Source organism: Muntiacus reevesi, chromosome 20, assembly GCF_963930625.1.
Source record: "Muntiacus reevesi chromosome 20, mMunRee1.1, whole genome shotgun sequence".
Taxonomy (NCBI): Eukaryota; Metazoa; Chordata; class Mammalia; order Artiodactyla; family Cervidae; genus Muntiacus; species Muntiacus reevesi.
Window position 1 is genome coordinate 11104540 of NC_089268.1, and position 21861 is coordinate 11126400.

The 21861-nt window shown below is 52.5% G+C and overlaps 1 protein-coding gene across 8 annotated transcripts in view; it reads left to right on the forward strand.

Annotated features, from left to right (window-relative positions):
• Positions 1-14277, forward strand: part of ANKS1A (ankyrin repeat and sterile alpha motif domain containing 1A) — a 165313-nt gene extending 151036 nt beyond the window's left edge. For 4 of the 8 annotated variants that reach the window (XM_065913195.1, XM_065913197.1, XM_065913201.1 and 1 more), the window contains 11 exons: positions 4719-4817; positions 5557-5709; positions 5829-5936; positions 6882-7046; positions 7773-7898; positions 8062-8133; positions 8260-8346; positions 8833-8970; positions 9824-9994; positions 10109-10207; positions 10660-11865. In XM_065913195.1, coding sequence (XP_065769267.1) covers positions 4719-4817; positions 5557-5709; positions 5829-5936; positions 6882-7046; positions 7773-7898; positions 8062-8133; positions 8260-8346; positions 8833-8970; positions 9824-9994; positions 10109-10207; positions 10660-10779 — 1338 coding nt within the window. In that variant the 3' untranslated portion in view covers positions 10780-11865. The other 4 variants (XM_065913198.1, XM_065913200.1, XM_065913196.1 and 1 more) reach the window with 3 other exon arrangements.
• Positions 14278-21861: the final 7584 nt, after the last annotated feature.

Below are 21861 nucleotides of genomic sequence, written 5' to 3' on the forward strand. Positions count from 1 at the left end.
CTTCCAGAATGCTTCCTGTCTTCGAGGATCTGGGGGCCTGATAGCCCCCACACATACTAATCCCATAGACGTAGACGTGGTAGGTTCAGGAACTCGGGGCCCTGCGCTGTGCCCAGGGCGTGCTCTGGCAGCTGTTTGCTCTGATTTTCCATCACGTCCTTTGTTTGGGTTTTGTTTCCATCTGCCTCCTTCTCCTCAAAGCTGCATATACCCCCATTCTCTTGCCTGGAGGTCTGGTTCATGAAGGCCTTGTCTCCAGTTGGATCTGGTTTCCTGGTGGTCAGACTTCAGTTCAGTATTAGTGGTACCCTAAAAGCTTGTGAAGGCTTCTGAGGAAATGCTGGGGTTACAGTGGGTTTTCAGAACATTGCTGCAGTGCCGCCCTGTTGGGGGCTCACTGTCAGGTCCTCGTGGAGGGGTCCTCATCGTCAAGCAGAAAGCCTCCCCCCTCTGCTTTTTCCCGTCAGCACACCCTAGACTTGGGCCCAGAGTGACGACAGGAACTCGGCGTGGTGACTCTTGGACTCAGGGGTGACTTGGGTCAGGCCTGGAGTGGTGCCAGGGCGCAGGGGACTGTGTGCAGGTCCAGGGATCTCTAGGGTCCCAGCAGAGGGGTGTGCCCTGCAGCCTGAGCAGAGTAGTCGGCTTCAGAGCTGTCTTGCTCACAGCCTGTCCTCTGTGAGGCCAGATTTCTGTCACCAGGCACGGGCTCTCGGGAGGCTCCCACAGCAGCGGGCACATAGGTGAAGCCACCAGGTAATGGTCTGCATGAGCTGGCCCGGGTTACTAACTCCTCTCTCTAAAGCGAGCATAAATAATATCCACCTCAATAGAATAATAAGTCCAGAAAAAATCCTGGAAACAGGAATTTAGAACACATCAGAAGTCATTTCACATTGGTGGGGAAAAGATAACTCATTCAAGAAATAGACAGCCTGCTGCCTGGAAAAAAAATATCAAGTGGACACTTAAATCTTATGTCAAAATAAATTTGAGGTAGATTAAAGATTGGATCTGGAGAAGGCAATGGCAACCCACTCCAGTATTCTTGCCTGGAGAATCCCATGGACAGAGGAGTCTGGTGGGCTATAGTCCATGGGGTCGCAGAGTCGGACAGGACAGAACGACTTCACTTCACTTCACTTCAAAGATTGGATTGTAAAAAATGAAACTGTGAAGTTATAGGGAAAAATTTGTGAAAGAATTGTTTTAAAAATCCCGGAAAGGATTTTCTAAGCCTGATGGAACTTTAGAGAAGCTCCATGAGAAAAGTGAGTGTGTTCCAGTGCAAGCAGATAGGTTCTGCTTGAACAAAGCCAATATAACAGTTCGGAGACAATGACAAACAGGAAAGACATGCGCCTGACTCTTCATAGCTAAAGGGTTAATTTCCTCACCGTTTAAAGAATTCCTGCAGATCAAGTGCAGGATAAAGTAATTCCTGAAGCAGCAGCTGTGGCTGCTCCCAGAGCCAGCCCAGAGCTGCATGGACACGAACATTGGGCTGAACTCTGCCCCACAGGGCACTGGTGCTGTCTGGGCCTCAGCTTCCTGAGCTGTTAAATGGGGTAACAGTAGTCCCCACTATTCAGTAGTTCAGCAAGTGCAAAGCATGTCATACATGGGGGGGGGAGTAAGTGCTGTGTATGTATTTGACAGATAAAATGTGAAAAGATGCTTGAGCTCACCTACGAGTGGGCTGATCTTAAGACATGCGGTGAGAAGCCGTTTGTAAACAGCTGCACTCACGAGAGTACAGATGTCTGTCAGCCTTCTAAACACACATACCCTTGCCCGAGAAATTTCTTTTTTACCCTTTTTTGAAAATTTAAAATCGAAATATAGTTGACATGTGATATAAATGATTTGACATCTGATACATTATGAAATGATCACAGTAAGTCTATTAACTGTCTTTCACCATGCAAAGTTATTACAATATTATTGACCATATTCCTTAGGCTGTACGTTACGTCCCCATGGTTTATTTATTTTGTAACTGGAGGTCTGTACCTCTTAATCCCCTTTACCTCTTCCCCTCCACCTCACCTGATTCCCCTCTGGCCACCACCTGTTTGTTCGCTTTATGAGTCTCTCTCCATTTTGGTTTGCTTGTTCATTTTTTAGATTCCACATAAAAGTGAGATCATAGCATATTTGTCTGTTTCAGCATAATGCACTCTGGACCCCATCCACACTGTCACAAATGCCAAGATAGCGTTCTTTTTTGAAAGTGTGGTTTCATTTATTTTGGCTGTGCTGGTTGGTGGTTGTGCACAGGCTTCCCCAGTGGTGGAAAGGGGGCTGCTCTCTCCACGTGGGGCACTCGGGCTGCAGTAGTTGTGGCTCAGGGCCCCCAGAGCACAGGCTTGGTAGTTGTGGCTCACAGGCTTAGTTGCCCTGTGGCGTGTGGCATCTTCCCAGACCAGGAATCAGACCTGTGTGCCCTGCGTTTGTGCAGGCAAATTCTTTTAACCACTGAACCACCAGGGAAGTCCCATTCTTTCTTTTTTTTTTTTGGCTGAGTAGCATTCCTTTGTGTGCATGTGCACCACATATTCATCGGTCAGTGTACCGATTTACAGTCTCACCAGCAGTGCATGAGATTTCCCTTTTGTCCACATCCCTGCCAACACTTACTTGTTGTCTTTTTGATAATAGCCATTCTGACAGGTGTAAAGTGATACCTCATTGTGGTTTTAATTTGCATTTTCCTAACAATTAGTGATGTTGAGCATCTTTTCATATGTCTCTCGGTCATCTGTATGTCTTTAAAAAATGAGTAGAGAATCTGAATAGAAAATTTTCCAATCAGGTTATTTGGTTTTTTAAATATTGATTATATGAGTTCTTTGTATATTTTGGATATTAACAACCTTTATCTGATACTTTGTTTGCAAATATCTTCTCCCATTCAGTAGATTGCCCTTTCATTTTGTTGATAGTTTCTTTCACTGTCTGAAAGTTTTTCAGTTTGATATAGTCCAATTTGTTTATTTTTGCTTTCGTTTCCTTTGAGAAGACAGATCTAAAAAATATGGCTAAGTCTGATGTCAGAGTGTACTCCCTATGTTCTGGGAGTTTTATGGTTTTAGGTCTTATATTTGAGTCTTTAACCCATTTTAATTTTATTTTTATATATGGTATGAGAAAGTGGAACGACAGTTTTGATTATTTTGCAGGTAGCTGTCCAGTTTTCTGGACCATTTATTGAAGAGACTGTCTTTTCCCCACTGTATATTCTTGCCTCCTTTGCCATAGATTACATGACCATGTAAGTGTGGGTTTATTTCTGGGCGCTGTATTCTGTTCCATCAATCTATGCATCTGTTTTTGTGCCAGTGCCATACTGTTTTGATTACTGCAACTTTGTGGTATGGTCTGAAGACAGGGAGTGATACCTCCAGCTTTGTTGTTCTTTCTCGAGAACTGTTTGGCAGCAATCTCTCCTCTTGATAACCACCATAGAGGGTGGCTATGCACATAGAGGGGGATTTGTGCAGCACCACTCGTAAAAGCAGAAATTGGAAGCAGTCATCCTTCAACACGGAACTAGTGTAAACATTTATAATAGTCACAGTTTAATAAATTTATAATCATCCATGACCTGGATGACTGTGCAGCTTTAAAAGAAAGGACAGGTCTCCATACACTGATGCAGAGTGACCTCCTATATATACTCAGTAGTTAAGAATAAGGTATTGAACAGTGTGTACAAGAATCGTTATTTATGCAGGAATAAATGTAAAGTGTACATTTATGTAGGTGCCCAGCTGGGGTCTGGAGGGATATCCAGGAAAGTGGGCACCATTGCTCTTGTGGGCTGGGGCTCTGTAGCTGAGAGACAGGCAGAACCCATGACTTTTCGTATCATAATCTGAAAGAAACCCTATCTTGTGACACCACTGTGAGTAATTAAAGACAGCATGATAGGGGTTAGGAGTGGTGAGTGCAGTCAGATCATCTCAGATCCTAGCTCCACCACAAGATGTGTGACTTCGGATGTGTTTCTGACCTCTGTGTGCCTTAGTTTCCTTCTCTGTAAAAGGATTCAAACAGAACCTAACAGAGGGTTGTGAGCCCAAAGTGGGCAAGTGCTCGTGAAAGCTCCCGGTCCCTGTCACACAGCAAGGACGTGGCAGACACCAGCCACCTTCTGTGTCGCCCTCTGCTGAACTCCCCCTCCTCTCCCAGGCAGGTCTCCGCTTCAGACTCCTCTCCTCCTTGGGTGCCTGCCCCTGCCACCCACCCAGGGTGGCTGTTTTAACCTAAAATCACAAAATCGTGTCTGTAAGGAATCTGGAAATTAATCCTGTTCTTCACCTTGGGGGGCTTCCCTTGGGGCTCAACCAGTAAAGAATCTGCCTGCAGTGCGGGAGACCTGGGCCCGTGGGGTTGCAAAGAGTTGGACACGACTGAGAGACTTTCACTTTGCCTTGGGGGGTTGTCAGATCTGCCCCCCGCAGATGGGCTCAGGTAGGTGAGGGCCTGTGCGCTCCCTGCTCTGGCCTGGCTCAGCGCCCTGGAGCTGCTCAGGACAGGTGGGCAGCCGGGCAGGTTTGTCTTCCTGCTGTCCGAGGCCCCGTGCAGCCCAGCCTGGCTTCGCAGGGCGCCCCGGGGCTCACGCCGTCATGGTGCTGGTGGTGAAGAACTTGGCAAGGGGCCATAACAGGCTGGCCTCACGCAGGAGGCCCTCACGTTCTCCTTTCTGCTCTCAGGGGCCTAACGTGATGGAAGATCAGGACCTGCGGGAAATCGGCATCAGTGATGCGCAGCACAGGCGGAAGCTGCTCCAGGCTGCCCGGTCCCTGCCCAAGGTGCCACCCGCAGTGCCTCGGCGAGGGGCAGGGCGGGCTTGGGAGCCACCAAGGGGGGTCTGCCCCATCCTGGGAGCCCCTGGGGAGCACAGTGTCCTGTTCACCGCTTTGCCACGTTCCAAGGCCAGCAGAGCCCCAGGGACAGTGCACGCCTAGTCCAGCCTCAGGAACAGGTCGCCTGGCATGGAGCCTGGTGCCCGCAAGCGTGGCCCATCACCTGGAGGCCAGGCCCTCCCCCTGAGGCCCGGGGTGTGGGGCAGCACAGGAAGCGGTCTTTGCCTGGGGAGCTGTGGGCAGTAGGCCTGAGCCTCTCCTCAGCTCTGCTGGTGCAGAGTCCCCTGGTCCCTTCACTGCCCAGGTCTGAGGATGCAGAGTCCCAGCAGGGAGGCCAGCGCCCGCCCCACGAACGCACACCATCTCCTTGTCCTACCAGGTCCACGACCGTGTCGGGCATAGAGGGGGCCTCACAGACCCTCCTCCCGATCTGGCCTCACCCAACAGGGCACCTGCCTCTCTCACTGACTTCCCACCTCAGCTGGGCCCTGATCCGGCAGACCTGGGGTGCCGGCTGGTCCCAAGTGAGGCCAGAGGCTGGGGCTGAGGCAGGGACGGCTGTGTGAGCCGAGGGCCAGGCCCCTGCTGGTCCTCAGGCACCATCCCACTCCTGCCCCAGCCTCTAGGCTGGTCTCCCGCGGCCCTGCGGCCCTTGGCAGCCCTGCCTCCTGTCCTCGCTGCACAGGTGAAGGCGCTGGGCTGCGACGGGAACAGCCCCCCATCAGTGCCCTCCTGGCTGGACTCGCTGGGGCTCCAGGACTACATCCATTCCTTCCTGTCGAGTGGCTACAGCTCCATGGACACGGTGAAGAACCTCTGGGAGCTGGAGCTGGTCAACGTGAGTGCAGTTCTGCTAAGGCCCAGCTGGTCAGTCCTGAGCCACGAGTGTCCCCGGCTGCCCCTGGGAGGGGGCCGGGGGCCCAGTCGTCCCCTGACCACTCCCCGCCCTCCACCCAGGTCCTGAAGGTGCACCTGCTCGGCCATCGCAAGCGCATCATCGCCTCCCTGGCGGACAGACCCTACGAGGAGCCGCCCCAGAAGCCCCCACGGTTCTCCCAGCTGAGAGTGAGTGGGGAGGGTGGGGAGGGAGGCGTGTGTGCCTTGGGTTGTCAGGAATTGCAAAGAATCGTTTAGGAATTTCTCAGAGACAGTTTCACCTCTGTAGGAAAGGAGCAGCTGACCCCTCTCCTCCTAGTGTTGGGGTCAAGTGTTGGGAAAGGTAGGAAAACAAACAAACAAATCCCAAGCTAGCGAGGCCCGCGTGTGAATGTCACGTTCAGCTGTCTGGGGACTTGAGTCCCCCCGGGCGGTCTGACAGGAGCCGGAGACAGAGCCTGGAACATGGCAGGGCTGGGCCTTCCTCAGCTTCTGAAGGAAATCCCTGTGATTTTTAAAACCTCACAGATGTTTTGTTGCTCAAGGCGGGTAATTTCTGACTGAAAAGCAGGTTAGACTGTGAGCCTGTGGTTCAGGATGACTCTCCCCAGACCGACGAGGCTGCTGGTGGGCAGTGGGTGGGCCCTGGGCTAGAGCCTCAGCCTCAGAGTGGGCACGATTTCACCCTTTCACATGCGAGGAAGCCAGGGCCCAGGCTGGTTCCGAGAGCAGACACTCTGCTGACATTCAGACATGGAAACCAAGGAGACAAGGGCACCTGTCGGGAGCACAGGGTGTTTCTAGGAGAGACCCTTAGATCGAGGCACATATCCCCAGGACCTGCGGTCAGCCGTGGCAGACGGTTTTCTCTGAGAAGATGGAGCGCGCTCCCCAGCCCTACAACCACCCCTCCCCGCTGAGCGCTCTGGGCTGCAGGCTGTGCTCGGACCGGCTGCCCGCCTGCAGGGCCCGGTCAGGGCTTTCTGGCTGGAGAGTCTGGCCACTGTGACCGTGCTGGGCGCTGACGCCCAGCTCCTGCCCTTTCTCACCAATCCCCCCTGGGGCTGGACCCCGATACCGCAGCCTGAGGCCTGGCCGGGCGGCCCACCGGACTCACTGCTCTCCCCACCGCAGTGCCAGGACCTGTTCTCACAGACGTCGTCCCCGCTGAGCCAGAACGACTCCTGCGCCGGGCGGTCAGCTGACCTGTTGCTGCCTCCTGGGGACGCGGGCAGGAGGCCGCACGACAGCCTGCACGAGCCCGCGGTGCCCTCTCGGGCGGAGCGCTTCAGAACCCAGGTGGGCGGGGGGCCCAGATGGGTCCCTGCACCCCTCCCGGCAGGACAGCGCTCCCTCTGCCTGGCGCAGGCCGCAGGCTTCATCCCGCCTGCCAGCTGTGGCCTGGCCCTCGCTGGCCCTTGTCCCCCATAGGGCGAGCCTTCGCTCCGCGTCTTTGACCCGCTTCTCCTCTTGTGACTCAGCTTCTCAGTTCTGGCCTCTGGGGAGTCCCCACACCTTTGCACCAGCACAACTGTAAATTTCACAAGATTCAAAAAGCATGTCGTCTGGCAGTCTTGGTGACTCTGTATCAATACTTTCCATACTGCGAGGAGTCCTGACTTTCCTCTTGTCCCCGTGCCTTCTACCCATGCCCTAGCTGAGGACCCCATCCTCTGGCCCGCAGTGGCCTCCCACCCCGCCCCGCACCCTGACTCCTGTCACAAGGACCCCTATAAAGCACACCCATGGCCACAGAAACATCCCCGCCCCTCCACTACCCCAGGATCAGATCGTCTCCGACACCACAACGCCTTCCACCCAGAGCTGCTCACAGATGGGTGGCTGAGGTCCCGGCTTTCCCACCTGTTCTCAGCCTGGACAGGCCTTGCCTCTGCCCCAGCCCATCTGAAGGGCTGGTCTGCCTCTGCCCTGGAACTCCCGGAGGAGGCTAGCGGGCCAGAGCCAGACGGGTCACTCGGGAGCCCCTCGAGCAACAGGCTGACCTGGACCCCACGTGTTCTGCAGGAGGAGCACCGAGAGGCCAAGCTGACCCTCCGGCCCCCCAGCCTGGCCGCCCCCTACGCCCCTGTGCAGAGCTGGCAACACCAGCCAGAGAAACTCATCTTCGAGTCCTGCGGTTACGAAGCCAATGTGAGTAACCCCTACCTCCAGCCCAGGGCCCCCAGGCTATTTCAGCTCTTCAGCCGTCCCGGCATTGCGGGGAGGGGAGTCACGGGAGAGGGCCCAGGTCGGCTGGGCGGTCCCAGCGTGGTGCCACGGGACACATGAACGCACCCACTGCTCGCCCCCACAGTATCTGGGCTCCATGTTGATCAAAGATCTGCGAGGGACAGAATCCACACAGGACGCCTGTGCCAAGATGCGGGTAGGCTATCGTGGGCGGTGGTGTATTGGGGGTGGCTGGGATAGCAGGCAGCAGGTGGTGGCACCAGCTGCAGCTGTGGGGTCCTGCCCTGAGGAGCGGCGGTGACGGGCCTCCTGTTTGCTGTAGAAATCCACGGAGCACATGAAGAAGATCCCCACCATCATCCTGTCCATCACGTACAAAGGGGTCAAGTTCATCGATGCCTCCAACAAGGTGTGTCCCCGCTCCCCGTCCCTCACCCCTGCCAGCTGGGCGCCTTCCTCAGAGCGTCCCCGCCTGTACCACCTCCATCCCCCCGGCCCCGTGTCTGCCTCTCATGCACCCCCTTGCCTGGGTCCCACGAGACAGCTTCTCTTCTTCAGCGTGGGCTCCACTGGCCAGGAGCCCACTTAGCAGCTCACAGGCCTTTAACGCTGTGATGCACTTAGTGAGGCCAGCACACCTCCAGGCCCCGCGCTTGGGCCCTGGAGGGCAGAGGGGGCTGGATGTGAACATTTTACTCCCTCAGCTGCTGTGGTCAGGGGTGGAGACCCCCAACCTAAAGCAGACAAGATTAGGCGCCACCCTCGACCCCCTCCCCCCCAGAGAGCAGACGAGGAAGTGGCGTTTGGCCGACGCCCTGGGCTGGGACAAAAAGGTGGTGCTGGTGACAGGGTGCCCTCAGGGAGCCCAAGCACTCCAGAGCCGCTTTCCCCGCAGAACATCATCGCGGAACACGAGATCCGGAACATTTCCTGTGCGGCCCAGGACCCGGAGGACCTGTGCACCTTTGCCTACATCACTAAGGACCTGCAGACCAGCCACCACTACTGCCACGTCTTCAGCACGGTGGACGTGGTAGGTGGAGGCCCCGCGGCCTGGGCATCGTGTGCTGGCCCCTGGTAGGCGCTGAGCCGCGTCTGTTCAGGCGTGAACGCCCGGCGCCGGCCCTCTGAGCGGCTCTGAGACTGACACACAGGGGAGCACAGCAGCTCGACCAAGGTTCTGGCCACCTGTGTGTTCACGGGCCAGGGTTGCACCGCCCCTGGCTATTTATTGGCTGACTCTCCTGCGGGGCCGTCTTCCTGAAAAGCCCCCCACCTCCCTGTTGGGGACAATGAGTCTCCTTCCCCCAGAGTCCAGCTTGGGCTGCGCCTTGGCGCCGCTGAGCTGATGGGAGGTGTTCGAGCACCGCCTCTGGGGAGTGGACGCGTGACCCCGGTGGCGGCCCCGGGACGGGGCCTATGCCAGCTCCCTGCTGCCCCCGGGTCTTCAGGGCCCCGCCCGGGACCTCTCTTGGTGCTCTGGGCCCGGCCACAGCCTCTCGGCTTTGACACTCACTGGCTTGTGAGCTAGAAACTCCCCTCCTTGCTCCTCACCTGCACAGGTGGACAGAGTGGAACTATTTCAGGGCTTGTTCTGAAGAGATCCCCCCAGATGTCTGTCCCTGTTCCTACAGCTCACCTTCCCTGTCGTTTTTGGGCACCACGCCCTGAAGCCACAGGGACCCCCCAGGGCTCATCTCCAGTGAAATCACACACGAGGAAACAAAATGTACGCTTTGTTCAGACTGCTCCTTGGGACACACTTCGCTTCCAGGGCAACCATTCCCTGCACCTGTACGCTGCTGCCAGCCTGTGCGGGTCCGAGGCTGGGGGGGTCAGGGCGGTGCTGCCCCCTCCCTCCTCACCCTGTGCCTGCCTCCTCCCAGAACCTGACCTACGAGATCATCCTGACGCTGGGCCAGGCGTTCGAGGTGGCCTACCAGCTGGCCCTGCAGGCCCAGAAGGCCAGGCCGATGGGGGCCTCTGCCACTGAGGTGATTGAGACCAGATCTTCCAAGCCGGTGCCGAAGCCCCGGGTGGGCGTGAGGAAGTCAGCGGTACGTGGGCCCTGGGCCCCGGGAGGGGCGCGTGGAGGGTCTCCTCCGGCTCCAGGCGCCGCGGGCCGCGGCCATAACCCCGCCCGTGTCTGTCTGCTTTGCTCCGCGCCCCAGGTGCCGCCGTCCCCCGATAGTCGCTGTTGTCAGTGTCACACCCGCCCCACCCACCGTCCTTCTTACCTCCCGCTGCCGTCTGTTAGTCCTGGAGCCAAGGTCTCTACACCTGCTGTGTGTGTCCGTCTCCCCGCGGGACCGTGAGCTCCTGGAGCCTCTGGCGCCCCCGGCCCCGCGTGCCCATCTTTCCCGAGCTGCCCCCGCACCGCCCCTCTGTGCTGTGCCTGTCTCTCTGCTATGTGTCCTCCTGTCTCCAGAGGTCAGGGGTGCCCGCTGTGGTCTTGCCCGGGGGAGCTCTCTGGCCCCACCGTTTGGGTTTTCCAAACCCCTTCCCCGCTTCCTGCGCCAGGAACCGCCCTGGACCAAGGGCCTGGGACAGGCCCAGGGACCCCAGCCGTTCCACGCCCTCCAGAGACCGCCTCCTGGGACGCTCCCGCGAGGTGCTGCTCCTGCTCCTCACCCGGGGAGCGGCGCTATGGCAGAGAACAGGGCACCCTGGGGACACGGAGGCCAGGGCGGCCCCTCTGACCCTGCCCCCTCCTCCTTGGCAGCTGGAGCCACCCGACACGGACGCCGACGCGCAGTCCCACGCCAGCGTCTCCTGGGTCGTGGACCCCAAGCCTGACTCCAAGCGGAGCCTCAGCACCAAGTACGAGACCACTATCTTCTAAGCACCCGCCCCGCCTCCGCCACTCTCACGTGCCTTCCACCGCCTCCCTGCTCTTCTCAGCTCTCCTTCCACCGCTGAGGCCAAGGCCCCACCCCGCCCCGGCCTCCCCTCCCAGCGGCAGCTCACCCCCGCCACCGGACACTGTGAATCCCCCCTTGGTCGAGAACGGCTTGGCGGGGAGGCGAGTTGCCTTTGAGGTGGGCGGCGGGAGGGCGTCGGCGGGCAGGCACGCGGGTTCCAGACACCAGAGGCCGCGCCTCTGACGGGGCGGGGCTCCCTGCGGCTCCTCTCCCAGCTTCCGAGTCGCACACTCCCGCGAGCTCGCCACGCCTCTCCCGACACACCCAGCCACTGTGACCGCCGGGGCCCAGGGCCCCTGTACGCCGCTCGCGCCGGCCTGCGGCCTGTCTTCCTGCTGCGAGACCCGCGGCTCAGCGATGAGGCTGGGCCGGGGTCGGCACGCCCTGTGAGGGCCCAGGGGCACGTGCCTGGCTCTAAGGCCTGGGGCTCTGAGCGCCTGGAGTCTTTGTCTCGGGGATGTTGAGCTGCATGGAGTGGGATGGCTCCTCATGCCTTGGCCGGGGAGTGTCAGGCGGGCGGAAGAGGAAGGCCGCCCTGTGGGACCCGCAGGAGGGGATCAGTGCCCTGCACCTTCTCCTGTCAGGACAGCGCCGCTCGAGGACAGGGACCGGGGCTGGGCAGTGCTTGCTGACGCTTCCGTGGCGTGGGGATCAGGGCAGTCCGCAGCGGGGAAGGTGGCGCGGAGGCTGTGGAGGCCGCCCTTGGGGCGGGTAGCTTAGGTGGCGGGAGGAGAGCCGCGGTTCCGTGAGGGGAAGCTCAGCTCGGAGTGCGACCCGGGAGCCCCGCCGCTTCGTGGCGGCGGTTCCTGTAGAGCCAAACCCAGTGGACAAGCCAAGGTGGGTCTCCTGCCTCCCGCCCTCGTGCCTTCCGAGCAGACGTCTGAGCCACGGAGGGTGCTCGGGGAGGCCGCGAGGGGCCTTCTGCTCTGCCTCCCTCTTTCCTCTCCGTCTCCTCCACTGTGTGCAGCCCCTCTGGTTAACCTTTTCCTCCCCCCGTTGTGTTTGCTTCTGCCAAGCTGAGCCACCGAGGAACCGACTGTGTTGCAGAAACAGCCGTGCGGAGCGCAGGCTCCCGCCACCGCCGCTGCCACCGCCGCTTCACCTGCATTGGAGACCCAGGCCCACCTCCGCCCGCAGGACTCCTTCCGGCTGTGGGCCCGGGCCCGCCGCCAGGCCTCGTTGAGGGAGCCCTGTCCCGGTGCCAAGCAGCCCTCCAACCTATAGCAGATGAGACTGGGACTCCAGAGGCCCTAGAAGTGACTTGTCTAGAAAACGGTTTTTAATAGAAAAAGCTTTTTTTTATAAAATTACCTTTTAACACTTGGCTCAAACCTCTAGGTTAAACTGCCAATCTTTAGACCAGTGGCCATGCGGTCAAAGGGCAGCGGGCCTCTGTCCTCAGGCTGGGGTGTGGGCGCGCGTGGGCAGCTCCGAGAGAAGGCGCTGGCTGAACCGAGTCAGCCCGACTGCCGCCGCTCCTTTCTGAGCCACACATGCGGCTTCTCATCCTCGCCTGGAGCCGAGCACGGCTGTAGTGGTTTCCACTCCGTCCCCGGCGGCCGAGCGTGGAGGTCGGGCCGGGCGGAGGATGAGCAGGCTGCCGTGGTCAGAGCACCGCCCTGGGCTGCAGGCCATGGGCCCGCCAGTGACCTCAGGCCGGCCGACTCAGATCAGAAAGGAGAGGAAGCAGCTGTGTGTGTCTTGGGCATTAACGGGTAGGTCAGCTGAGGCCGGGTAGGTCTGCCTGCCTATCCGGTGTGTGATTTATCTAATCAGGTGTGTGTGATTAGGACTCACTTTGGTCTGACTGTCCTCCTTTCAGCTCTGGGCTCACCCCAGGCTCTGAGGGCAGAGAAGGCTCGTCGCAGAGGCAGTTTGCTCCCCCAGCGTGGCCTCCAGGGCCGGCACTGCCACCGCCTGAGCCATCCTGCAGGCCTTTGGTTGCGTCGCCCCTCCTGAAGGCGGTAGGATGGAAGGGACTCATTCCTTGCGGCTGGGCCAGGTCAGCTGCTTGTCTAGCAGCTCCCAGAGCAGAGCCTTCCCTCCCCAAGCAAGCCGCCCCGCTTTGCTGGCGCGGTGCAGTGGGTCCTGGGGTCAGTAGTCCAAAGCCTTGGCAGCACCCCACCCCGTGGCCCGGAACTCCCGGGGTGGGGAGGGGGTGGGGAGCAGGACCACGTGTTCTGCTGACCTGAGTCGGGGCCCCCATGGGTTCCCTGCACCGTCCACACCACAGGCCCAGGAGGTCACCCTTACTCTGGGATGGAGACAGGTGGTCCTGCCCTTTCGGTACTAACAAGGACCTCAACACCAGAAGTCTGACTTCATGTCCTGCTGCTCCCAGGGCCTGAGGGTTCTACTGTGCAGTATTCAGCCCCTCCTTCTTCTAGGGATGGACAAGGAGCCCATGCTGTGTGGGCAGACTGCAGTCTGGCCACAGCACATGTTCTGTGCCCTCTTCCTCCTGAGGAAGGCCTGTCTCCTCTAAGTAGGCCCCTCGTGGTGGGCGGTGGATCCACAAAGAAAACTGTAGACACTATGATGAGTTCCTCAAGCTGTTTTTTGTTTTTGTTTTTATGTCCTAGGTAGGTGTCTCCTCCTCTTGAAGCTGCTATATCTTCTTTATTTATTCAGGGTGTTTTCATATTGGAAAGCCTTGGCTAATCTGCTCTGGATTTTGTTTTGAGATTGGTTTATTTCTCAGTAGTCAAAAAGGGAGGGGCTAGATCTTTTTTACTCCTCCTCTGGGACAGGTACTCTCCCTTCCCTACAAAGAAATATTATAACATTGAGGACAGGCTTCACATGGAGAAGCCTCGCTTCTGCACGCGAGCGCAGCCCTGTTCTGAACCGTGCAGGCCCTTCAGGCGGGACTCAAGAGAGGTTAGTACCTGCCGGGCTGCGGGCTCTCTGCTCTGTGCTGCTCCAAGCGAGTGGGGCTTCCCTCCAGACAGGCTCTGCCTCTGCGATGCTCACACCCCTCCAGGGCCTCCAGCTGCCGCTCTGGGGAGTCCCTCCAGAAGCCTGGGGCTGAGCAGGCCTGTCTGCCCTCAGCCTGTGTAGGGGGGCCCCGGGCCTGCAGGACGACCGTCAGACGCAGTTCACAAAGTGTTGTTGCTAACGGTGTGGCAATGGGACTGAAATGTAATAAAATGTTATTTAATCTTTGTCTCTGTATTTTGATACTTGAATGACTTCCCCTTCTATTTTACTGTACATATAATTGTTAATCTGTCCGGTTTTGTCTAAATTGCGAACACCTTGTGGTACCAAACGTAACCGCCCTGTGCGACAGCATAGACTGACCTCACTACACGAGAGAATGTAAATATTCCTGGGCTCTTGGCTTTGGTTTTGTTATTTTCGTAACTGTACAACTTAGAACAGATGAGTTAATAAATGAGAAGCGACATGAAACCAGCCTTACGTTGTGGAGTCTGAGTTGGAACGTTTCCTGATGGTTTTTCAGCAGAAGCACGGGCACAGGCAGCCGCTGGCTCAGGGTGGTAATGAGGATCCACTCTGCCCGGCTGGCACCAGTCTGGGGAACCAGCTCCACCTGGCACTCTCCAACAGGAAGGGCTGCTGGTCAGCGTTGACCCTGCTCTGGTGTGAGGGCCCTGTGGTTACCTTCCCCTCCTCAGGTTCGGCTGGTCTGAACGCCGAGCAGGGCCTGGGCTGGTCACCCACAGACGTGACTGGATGCCGGGGTTATCAGGCCGGATGGGAGTCGAGAGCTCTGGAAGGAGAATCTCCTTCAGGAATGCATTTGATTGTGGAGGCAAAGTTTTACACAGACAAGGCCATACGATGAGGCTCTCCAGACATCCTGAGCTGTGGCGATGGGAGGGACTCACCAAGCCGGCTGGTGCCTGGGCTGCTGGTCAAGAGAGCGTTGGAAAGACAGACAACACTGACGACCCCAACAACCGTCCCATCAGCCCTCACCCCTGCCTGGGTATTGCCATTGGAAGAAACTGAGGCTCAGAGAGGTTAAAATGCCCACCCAGGGCCAGCCAGAGAGGAATCTAGAGACCCTCTAGTCCAGTGATGTCCAGCTGCCCTAGTTTGTGTTGGGCACCCAGGCCTGCCAGGCCACAGACCACACTGCACTTGACCGAGGAGGAGCCAGAGCTGGACTGCAGGGAGAGGCACAAGGGTGGTGGGGCGGCCTCACAGCGGGGGTGGAGGGACACATCCCACAACACATCTATCCATGCTCCCATCTCTGCCCCCTGCTCCTCGGGACCTGGAGACAGAAACAGGGGCCAGGAATTGGGCACTGCCTCCAATGGCCATGCTTGCATTGTGGACCCCGGACCAGGCCCCCACATGCCCTGCGCCCCATCCACACCAGTCTCCCTCTCACAGATGTGGCATGGACCCAGTCACCCAGGCTGTGGGGCTGTCAGGACGGAAGATGCAGTGACGGGGCTGGCCTTGGTGCCTCTGGCCTCCAACCCCGCAAGGGTCCAGGTCCCCATCCAGTGGACGGGCCAGCGGGCCTTCTCAGCTCACAGCATTGGCTGTCAGAACCAGCCGCCGTGGGGTCTCAACTCCACTGCCCAGCACAGCCCCTGAAGCTCTGTGACTGCTCTTCTCAGGACTGGCTATTACAAACAGTTATAAACAAGCATGTACCAAATTAGAGAATTTCCTTAACACCATAAAATATCTATCATTCAGTAAATGGAGCTGGGACAAGCAGGTAGCTGTGGGGGTGGTGGGAACGGTGCAGGGAGATTTATATTGCTACTTATACCAAAATTAATTCCAGATGGTTCACATGTTTAAATGTTAAAAAACAAAAACCAACAAAGCTAGAAGAAAAAGGTTTTTTTATAATCTTGGTATGAGAAAGGTCTTTCCAAACATGTTACATAACTGAGTTCACTTTCTTAAGGATTTACATATTTAACTACATAAACATCAAAGATTTCTACAAAGCAAAATGCATCATTAAGAAAATGACTGAGAACAGTCTTTGCACCACATGTAACGAAGGACAACTTGACAACAGCTATCAAAAGTAAATCAACTTCCACTTCCAGGAAGATCGAGTAGACAGACTTTCCCCCTATTCTTCTTGCAAGTATAATTAAAACCCTGGCAGACACACCAGTGGGTACAAAGCCCAAACAAAAGCCTGCTCTCAGAGGACAAGAAAAATGCAGCCTGGCAAGACAGCTTTTAGACATGAACTGTTCTAATTCATCCAAGCATCACAGAAGAAAAACTGGCTCCTCCTTCCACAGGCCAGCAAAGGCCAAGTGGTGAGCCCAGACGTCCCTCCTCACCATGTATCAGGTGCCCTAACACCCACTGGGTCTGCATTAGAGGAGGCCTAGCTGGGAACTTGCAGTCACCCAGCAAATAGGTGGTTGCTCCTAACAGGAACCAAAATAAAGATCTCAGTGGATGGGCTCAAGAGCAGAATAAACAAGAAAGAGAAGAATTCACAAGCTAGAGAATAGAACAATAGAAATTACCCAATTAGAAGAACAGAGAAAATAGACTTAAAAAAAAAAAAAAAGGAGTCTCAGGGACCTAACAAAAGATCAAACACATATGTCAGCAGAGTCCCAGAAGGAGAGAAAGTGGGTGGGGCTGAAAGAGACCTCCACGCAATAATGGCTGAAAACTTCTCATAAACCTACAGAATCAAAAAGCTGAGCACCCCAAGCCAGACAAAAAGAAATCCATGCCATCAAAATTAATTTTCTGAATATGAAAGACAAAAGAAAAATTCTTATAAGCAGCAAGAGAAAAATTACATCTTACCTATCGGGGATAAATAATTTGAATGACAGTTGACCTGTCAGCAGAACTGTGGAGTCCAGGAGGAAGTAATATATTTTTCCAGTGCTGAAAGAAAAGAACTGTGAACCTAGAATTCTATACCCTGCAAAAATATCCTTCAGGAGTGAAGAAAAATCAAGACATTCTCAGATGAAGGAAAACTGAGGAACTTATTCACCAGCAGACCTACCCTAAAAGAATGGTGAAACTTCTCTACATGGAAAGGAAATGAAAAAGGAAAAAAAATGAACCTTGAAACATCAGGAAGGATAAGCATTAAGCAAAAACATGGGTAAATACAACAGACTTGCCCTCTCCTACTGAGTTTTCTAAATTATGTTTGATGGTTGAAGCAAAATCCTAGCACTGTTTAATGTTCTAAATGCAAGTAGAGGAAGTATTTAAAACAATTTTATAAATGAGGAGGGTGAGGAGATATAAAACAAGAAGATTTCTATACTTTAATTGAACTGGTAAACAATGACACCAATAGACTATGGACAGTTATGTATATATATAATAGCTGGAGCAAACACTAAAAAAGTTATTCAAGGAGATAAACTCACAAACACTATAAAAGAAATCTTTTTTTAATGTTTTCAAGAAACAGGGAGATAGGAAAGAGAACAGAAAAATGAAAACAGAATAACTACTAGAAAATTAAAAATTAATTGGCAGACTTAAGCCCTAACATATCATAATTACACTAAATTTAAATGGTCTAAAAACATCAATTAAAAGACTGGAGGAGATTTTTTTAAATGAACCAACTACATAAGAAACCCACTTCAAATACCAATAATATAGGCAGGTTAACAAAAAAGGATGGAAAAAGATATATAATACAAACATTACTCAAAAGAAGAAACAGTGGCTATGTTGATATCTTATAAAGTAGACTTCAGACTGAGAGGGGAACAGGCAGGAAGGCTAGGGGTCTCCAAACTGAGGAAATAGGCTGAAAGTGTCAGATAATTTTTCTCTCTCTCTCAAGCGGCAAGAGGAAACAGACTACAAGTGTCAGATTTTTTCTTTCCCTTCTTTATACAAAATTAAAAGGTGGTTTCTTTTAAAATTCTGTGTTGCCATGACGACACCTGGTTCCACCTGAACTTAATTTTTCTCAAACCTTGAGCTAGCCAATGTGGTTTTTCTTATGGAAATGTTTTTCTTAAGCTATGTTAATGAACTATGTGAAAGTGAAAAGTGAAAGTGAAGTCGCTCAGTCATGTCCAACTCTTTGCAACCCCACGGATTGTAGCCTACCATGCTCCTCTGTCCATGGGATTTTCCAGGCAAGAATACTGGAGTGGGTTGCCATTTCCCTCTGCAGGGGATCTTCCTGACCCAGGGATCGCACCCAGGTCTCCCACATTGTAGGCAGACTCTTTACCATCTGAGCCACCAGGTAAGTCCCCTGGATTGAATTCCTCTCCACTGGAGGCCAAGGATCCCAGCATTTTTCACGACTCAGCAACAACTTTTCAAGAGCAAAGAAAATCATAAGAGAGAAGAGGGTACCATATAATCATAAAAGGTCAGTGCACCAAGAAGACATATCAATCCTAAATGTATGTGTACCAAACAACACAGCAGTAAAATATGTGAAGTAAAAACTGAGTTGAAAAGGGAAACAAATTCACAAATGCTCTCGGCTGAGCTATGTCCCTTCAAAATTTGTATGTTGAAGCCTTAACTCCCAATTTACTGTATTTGGAGATAGGGCTTTTAGGAGGTAATTAAAGTTCAGTTGGGTCGTAAGGGTGGAATCTTAATTCAGTAGAGTTACTGGCCTTATAAGAAGAGGAAGACAGAGAAAGAGAGAGAAACAGAAATGAAATTTTTAAATGTTTTCAAGAAACTCACAGGGAGATAGGAAGAACAGAAAAATGAAAACAGAATAACTAAAAAATAAAAAATTAATTGGCAGACTTAAGCCCTAACACAGCATAAAGATGCACACAGGCACCAAGGAAAGGCCATGTGAAAACGTAGCAAGAAGGTGACTGTCTACAAGTCAGGAAGACCTTGATCTGGGACTTTGTAGCCTTTAGAACTGTGAGAAATAAATCTCTATGGTACATTGTTAAAGCAGCCTGAGCAGACTAGTACAACAAATATAGAGTTGAAGATTCAACTCAGCTTGAAACTCTGTCAACAACTGGAGAACAACTAGAGAGAAAATCAGCAAGGATGTAGAACACACCACCACCAACCAGTAGGATCTCACCGACAGTACAGAATATTCTGACCAACGACAGCAGGGTGAACTTGTTTTTCAAGTGCTCTTGGAACATATACCAAGGTACACCATATCCTGGGCCATAAAATAAAGCTCAACATATTTAAAAGAACTAAAATAATAAACAGTGTGTTCCTGAAACACAGCAGAATCAAAATAGAAAATCAGTAACAGAAAGATAACAGGAAATTCTCTAAAACACTTGGAAATAACACAATTTAAGTAATCTAAGAGTCAAAGAGAAATCTCCAGGGAAATCAAAATAAACATTAAATTGAATGAATATGAACATACAACATATCCAGATTTGTGGGGAAGGGTAATGAAGGACATTCACAGCAGTAAATGCATACACTGGGAAAAAGGAAAAGGCTTAAATTGATAATCTACGCTTCTACTCTCAAGAACCTCAAAAAAAAAAGAAAAAAAAAGAAGAGCAATATAAACCCAAAGCAAGAAGGAAATAATAAACGAAAACAGAAAACAGGGAAGCATCAATGAAACAAAGAGCTTGTTTTATGAAATGATCAATAAAATTGACAAATCTGTAGTTTTGTATCAGAGACTAACAGAAGAGAAAAAAGGAAAAAAAGACAGACTACCAACATCAGGGATGAAACAATGGCTGTTGCTACAGACCCCGCAGACATCAGAAGGAATAATAACAGAATACTATAACTCTAAACACATAAATTTAACAACTCCACACTACAGACCAATTCCTCAAAAAACAGTCACAACTCACCCATGTGAAACAAATAATTTTAATTCATCATTAAAACCTGAATCCATAATTTAAAAAGAAACAAACCTAAGCCCAGATGATTTCACTGAAGAATTCTACCAAATGTTTAAAGAAGAATTAATATCGATTCTACACAATTTGTTTCAGAAAACAGAAGAGGAGGAATGGCTCCTAATTCATTCATTCTATGAGCTAATATTATCCTGATGCCAAAAGCAACAAAAGAGATACAAAAAAGAGAACTATACACTAATAGCACTCTCATGAATAGAGGCATAAAAAATCTGTAACAAATGTTAGCCAATAGAATTCAGATACATATAAAAAGAATTTTACATCATTACCAAATGATGTTCATTCCAGGGGTGCAAGGCTGATCAATATTTGAAGATCAAGCAATGTAATAAGGCATATTAATGAGCTAAAGAAGAAAAATCACATCAACTGATGCAGAAAAACATTTAACAAAATTCAATACCCATTCATGATTTTTAAAAGGTTTATAAAAATGGAAATAGAGGGTGAACAAGAGATCCCTGAAGATGTCCCCAGGCTTCTCTGGTTGTTCAGTGGTAAAGAATCCTCCTGCCAATGCAGGAGACTTGGGTTCAATCCCTCAGTCAGGAAAATCTGGAGAAGTAAATGGCAACCCACTCCAGTATTCTTGTCTCAGAAATTCCATGGACAGAGGAGCCTGGTAGACTACAGTCCATGGAGTCGCAAGAGAGCTGGATAAGACTGAGTGGCTCAGCAACAACAACAAAGATGCCCACATCCTAATTAATCAACAGAACTTGTGAATATGTTACCTTATGTGGCAGAAGATACTTCGCTAGTGTGATCAAGATCAAGGGTCTTGAGATGGGGAGGTTGTCCTGGATTATCTAGAACGGCCCAGTGTAATCACCAGGACTATTAAAAAAGAGGGGAGGAGGGTCAAAGAGAGAGAGGAGATATGATGGAAGTGATGGTTTAGCAACTGCTAAGAAGCTGGAGGAAGCAGCTACCAGCCAAGTAATGTGCACTGTTTCTAGATGGAAAAAGAACTGGAAAAAGTCAAGGAAATAAGTTCTTCCTTGGTGGGAGACCAAATAATGGCCACCCAAAGATACTAGGTCCTGATTATTAATGCTGGAACCTATAAATGTTCCTCTATTAGTTTCCCAGGGCTGCCATAATAGAGCACCACAAACTGGGGCTTAAACAGACAGGACATTTATTTTACCTGAAGTCTCTAAATCTGGAATCAAGGGGGCAGTCGAGTTGGTTTCCTCTAAGGGCTGTGAAGGAGAATGTGTCCCACACCTGTTTTCCAGTTTCTGGTAGCCTGAAGCAGATGGCATTCTCCCTGATTCTTTACATTGCTGTACTTCTGTATTTGTCTCTTCATGTGACACGTCTTTTCATAAGGACACCAGACAGATTGGATCCGAGGTCCACACAACTCCAGTCTAACCTCACATTAAATAATTACACCCACAGTGACCCTGTTTACAAATGAGGTATGGGGGGATTTGGACTCAATGTAGGGACTTGGTGGTGGGGTGGGGGAGACATGATCCATAACAATTACCTATATGATTAAGTTAATGATCTTAAAATGGGAGATTATCCTGGATTATGTTCAGTTCAGTCACTCAGTCGTGTCCGACTCTGGGACCCCATGAATCGCAGCATGCCAGGCCTCCCTGTCCATCAGCAACTCCTGGAGTTTACTCAAACTCATGTCCATCGAGTCGGTGATGCCATCCAGCCATCTCATCCTCTGTCGTCCCCTTCTCCTCCTGCCCCCAATCCCTCCCAGCATCAGGGTCTTTTCCAATGAGTCAACTCTTCGCACGAGGTGGCCAAAGTACTGGAGTTTCAGCTTCAACGTCAGTCCTTCCAATGAACACCCAGGACTGATCTCCTTTAGGATGGACTGGTTGGATCTCGGGCCCTAAATCTAATGACAAATACCCTTATGAGAGAGAGACAGAGGGAGATTAAATACACACAGAAGATGACCATGTGACCCTGAGGTGTCCATGGAGCCCCAGGCAAAGGAATCTAGCAGCTGCTAGGAGCTGAAAGGGACAAGGCATGCATCCTCCCCCAGAGCCTCCAAGGGGACATAGCCCTGCCAGCATGCTTCTTTCAACACAACAGACTGATCTCTGGTTTCTGGCCTCCAGAACTGTGAGAGTATTTCTTTCTGCTTTTGTTAAGTCACTCCATTTG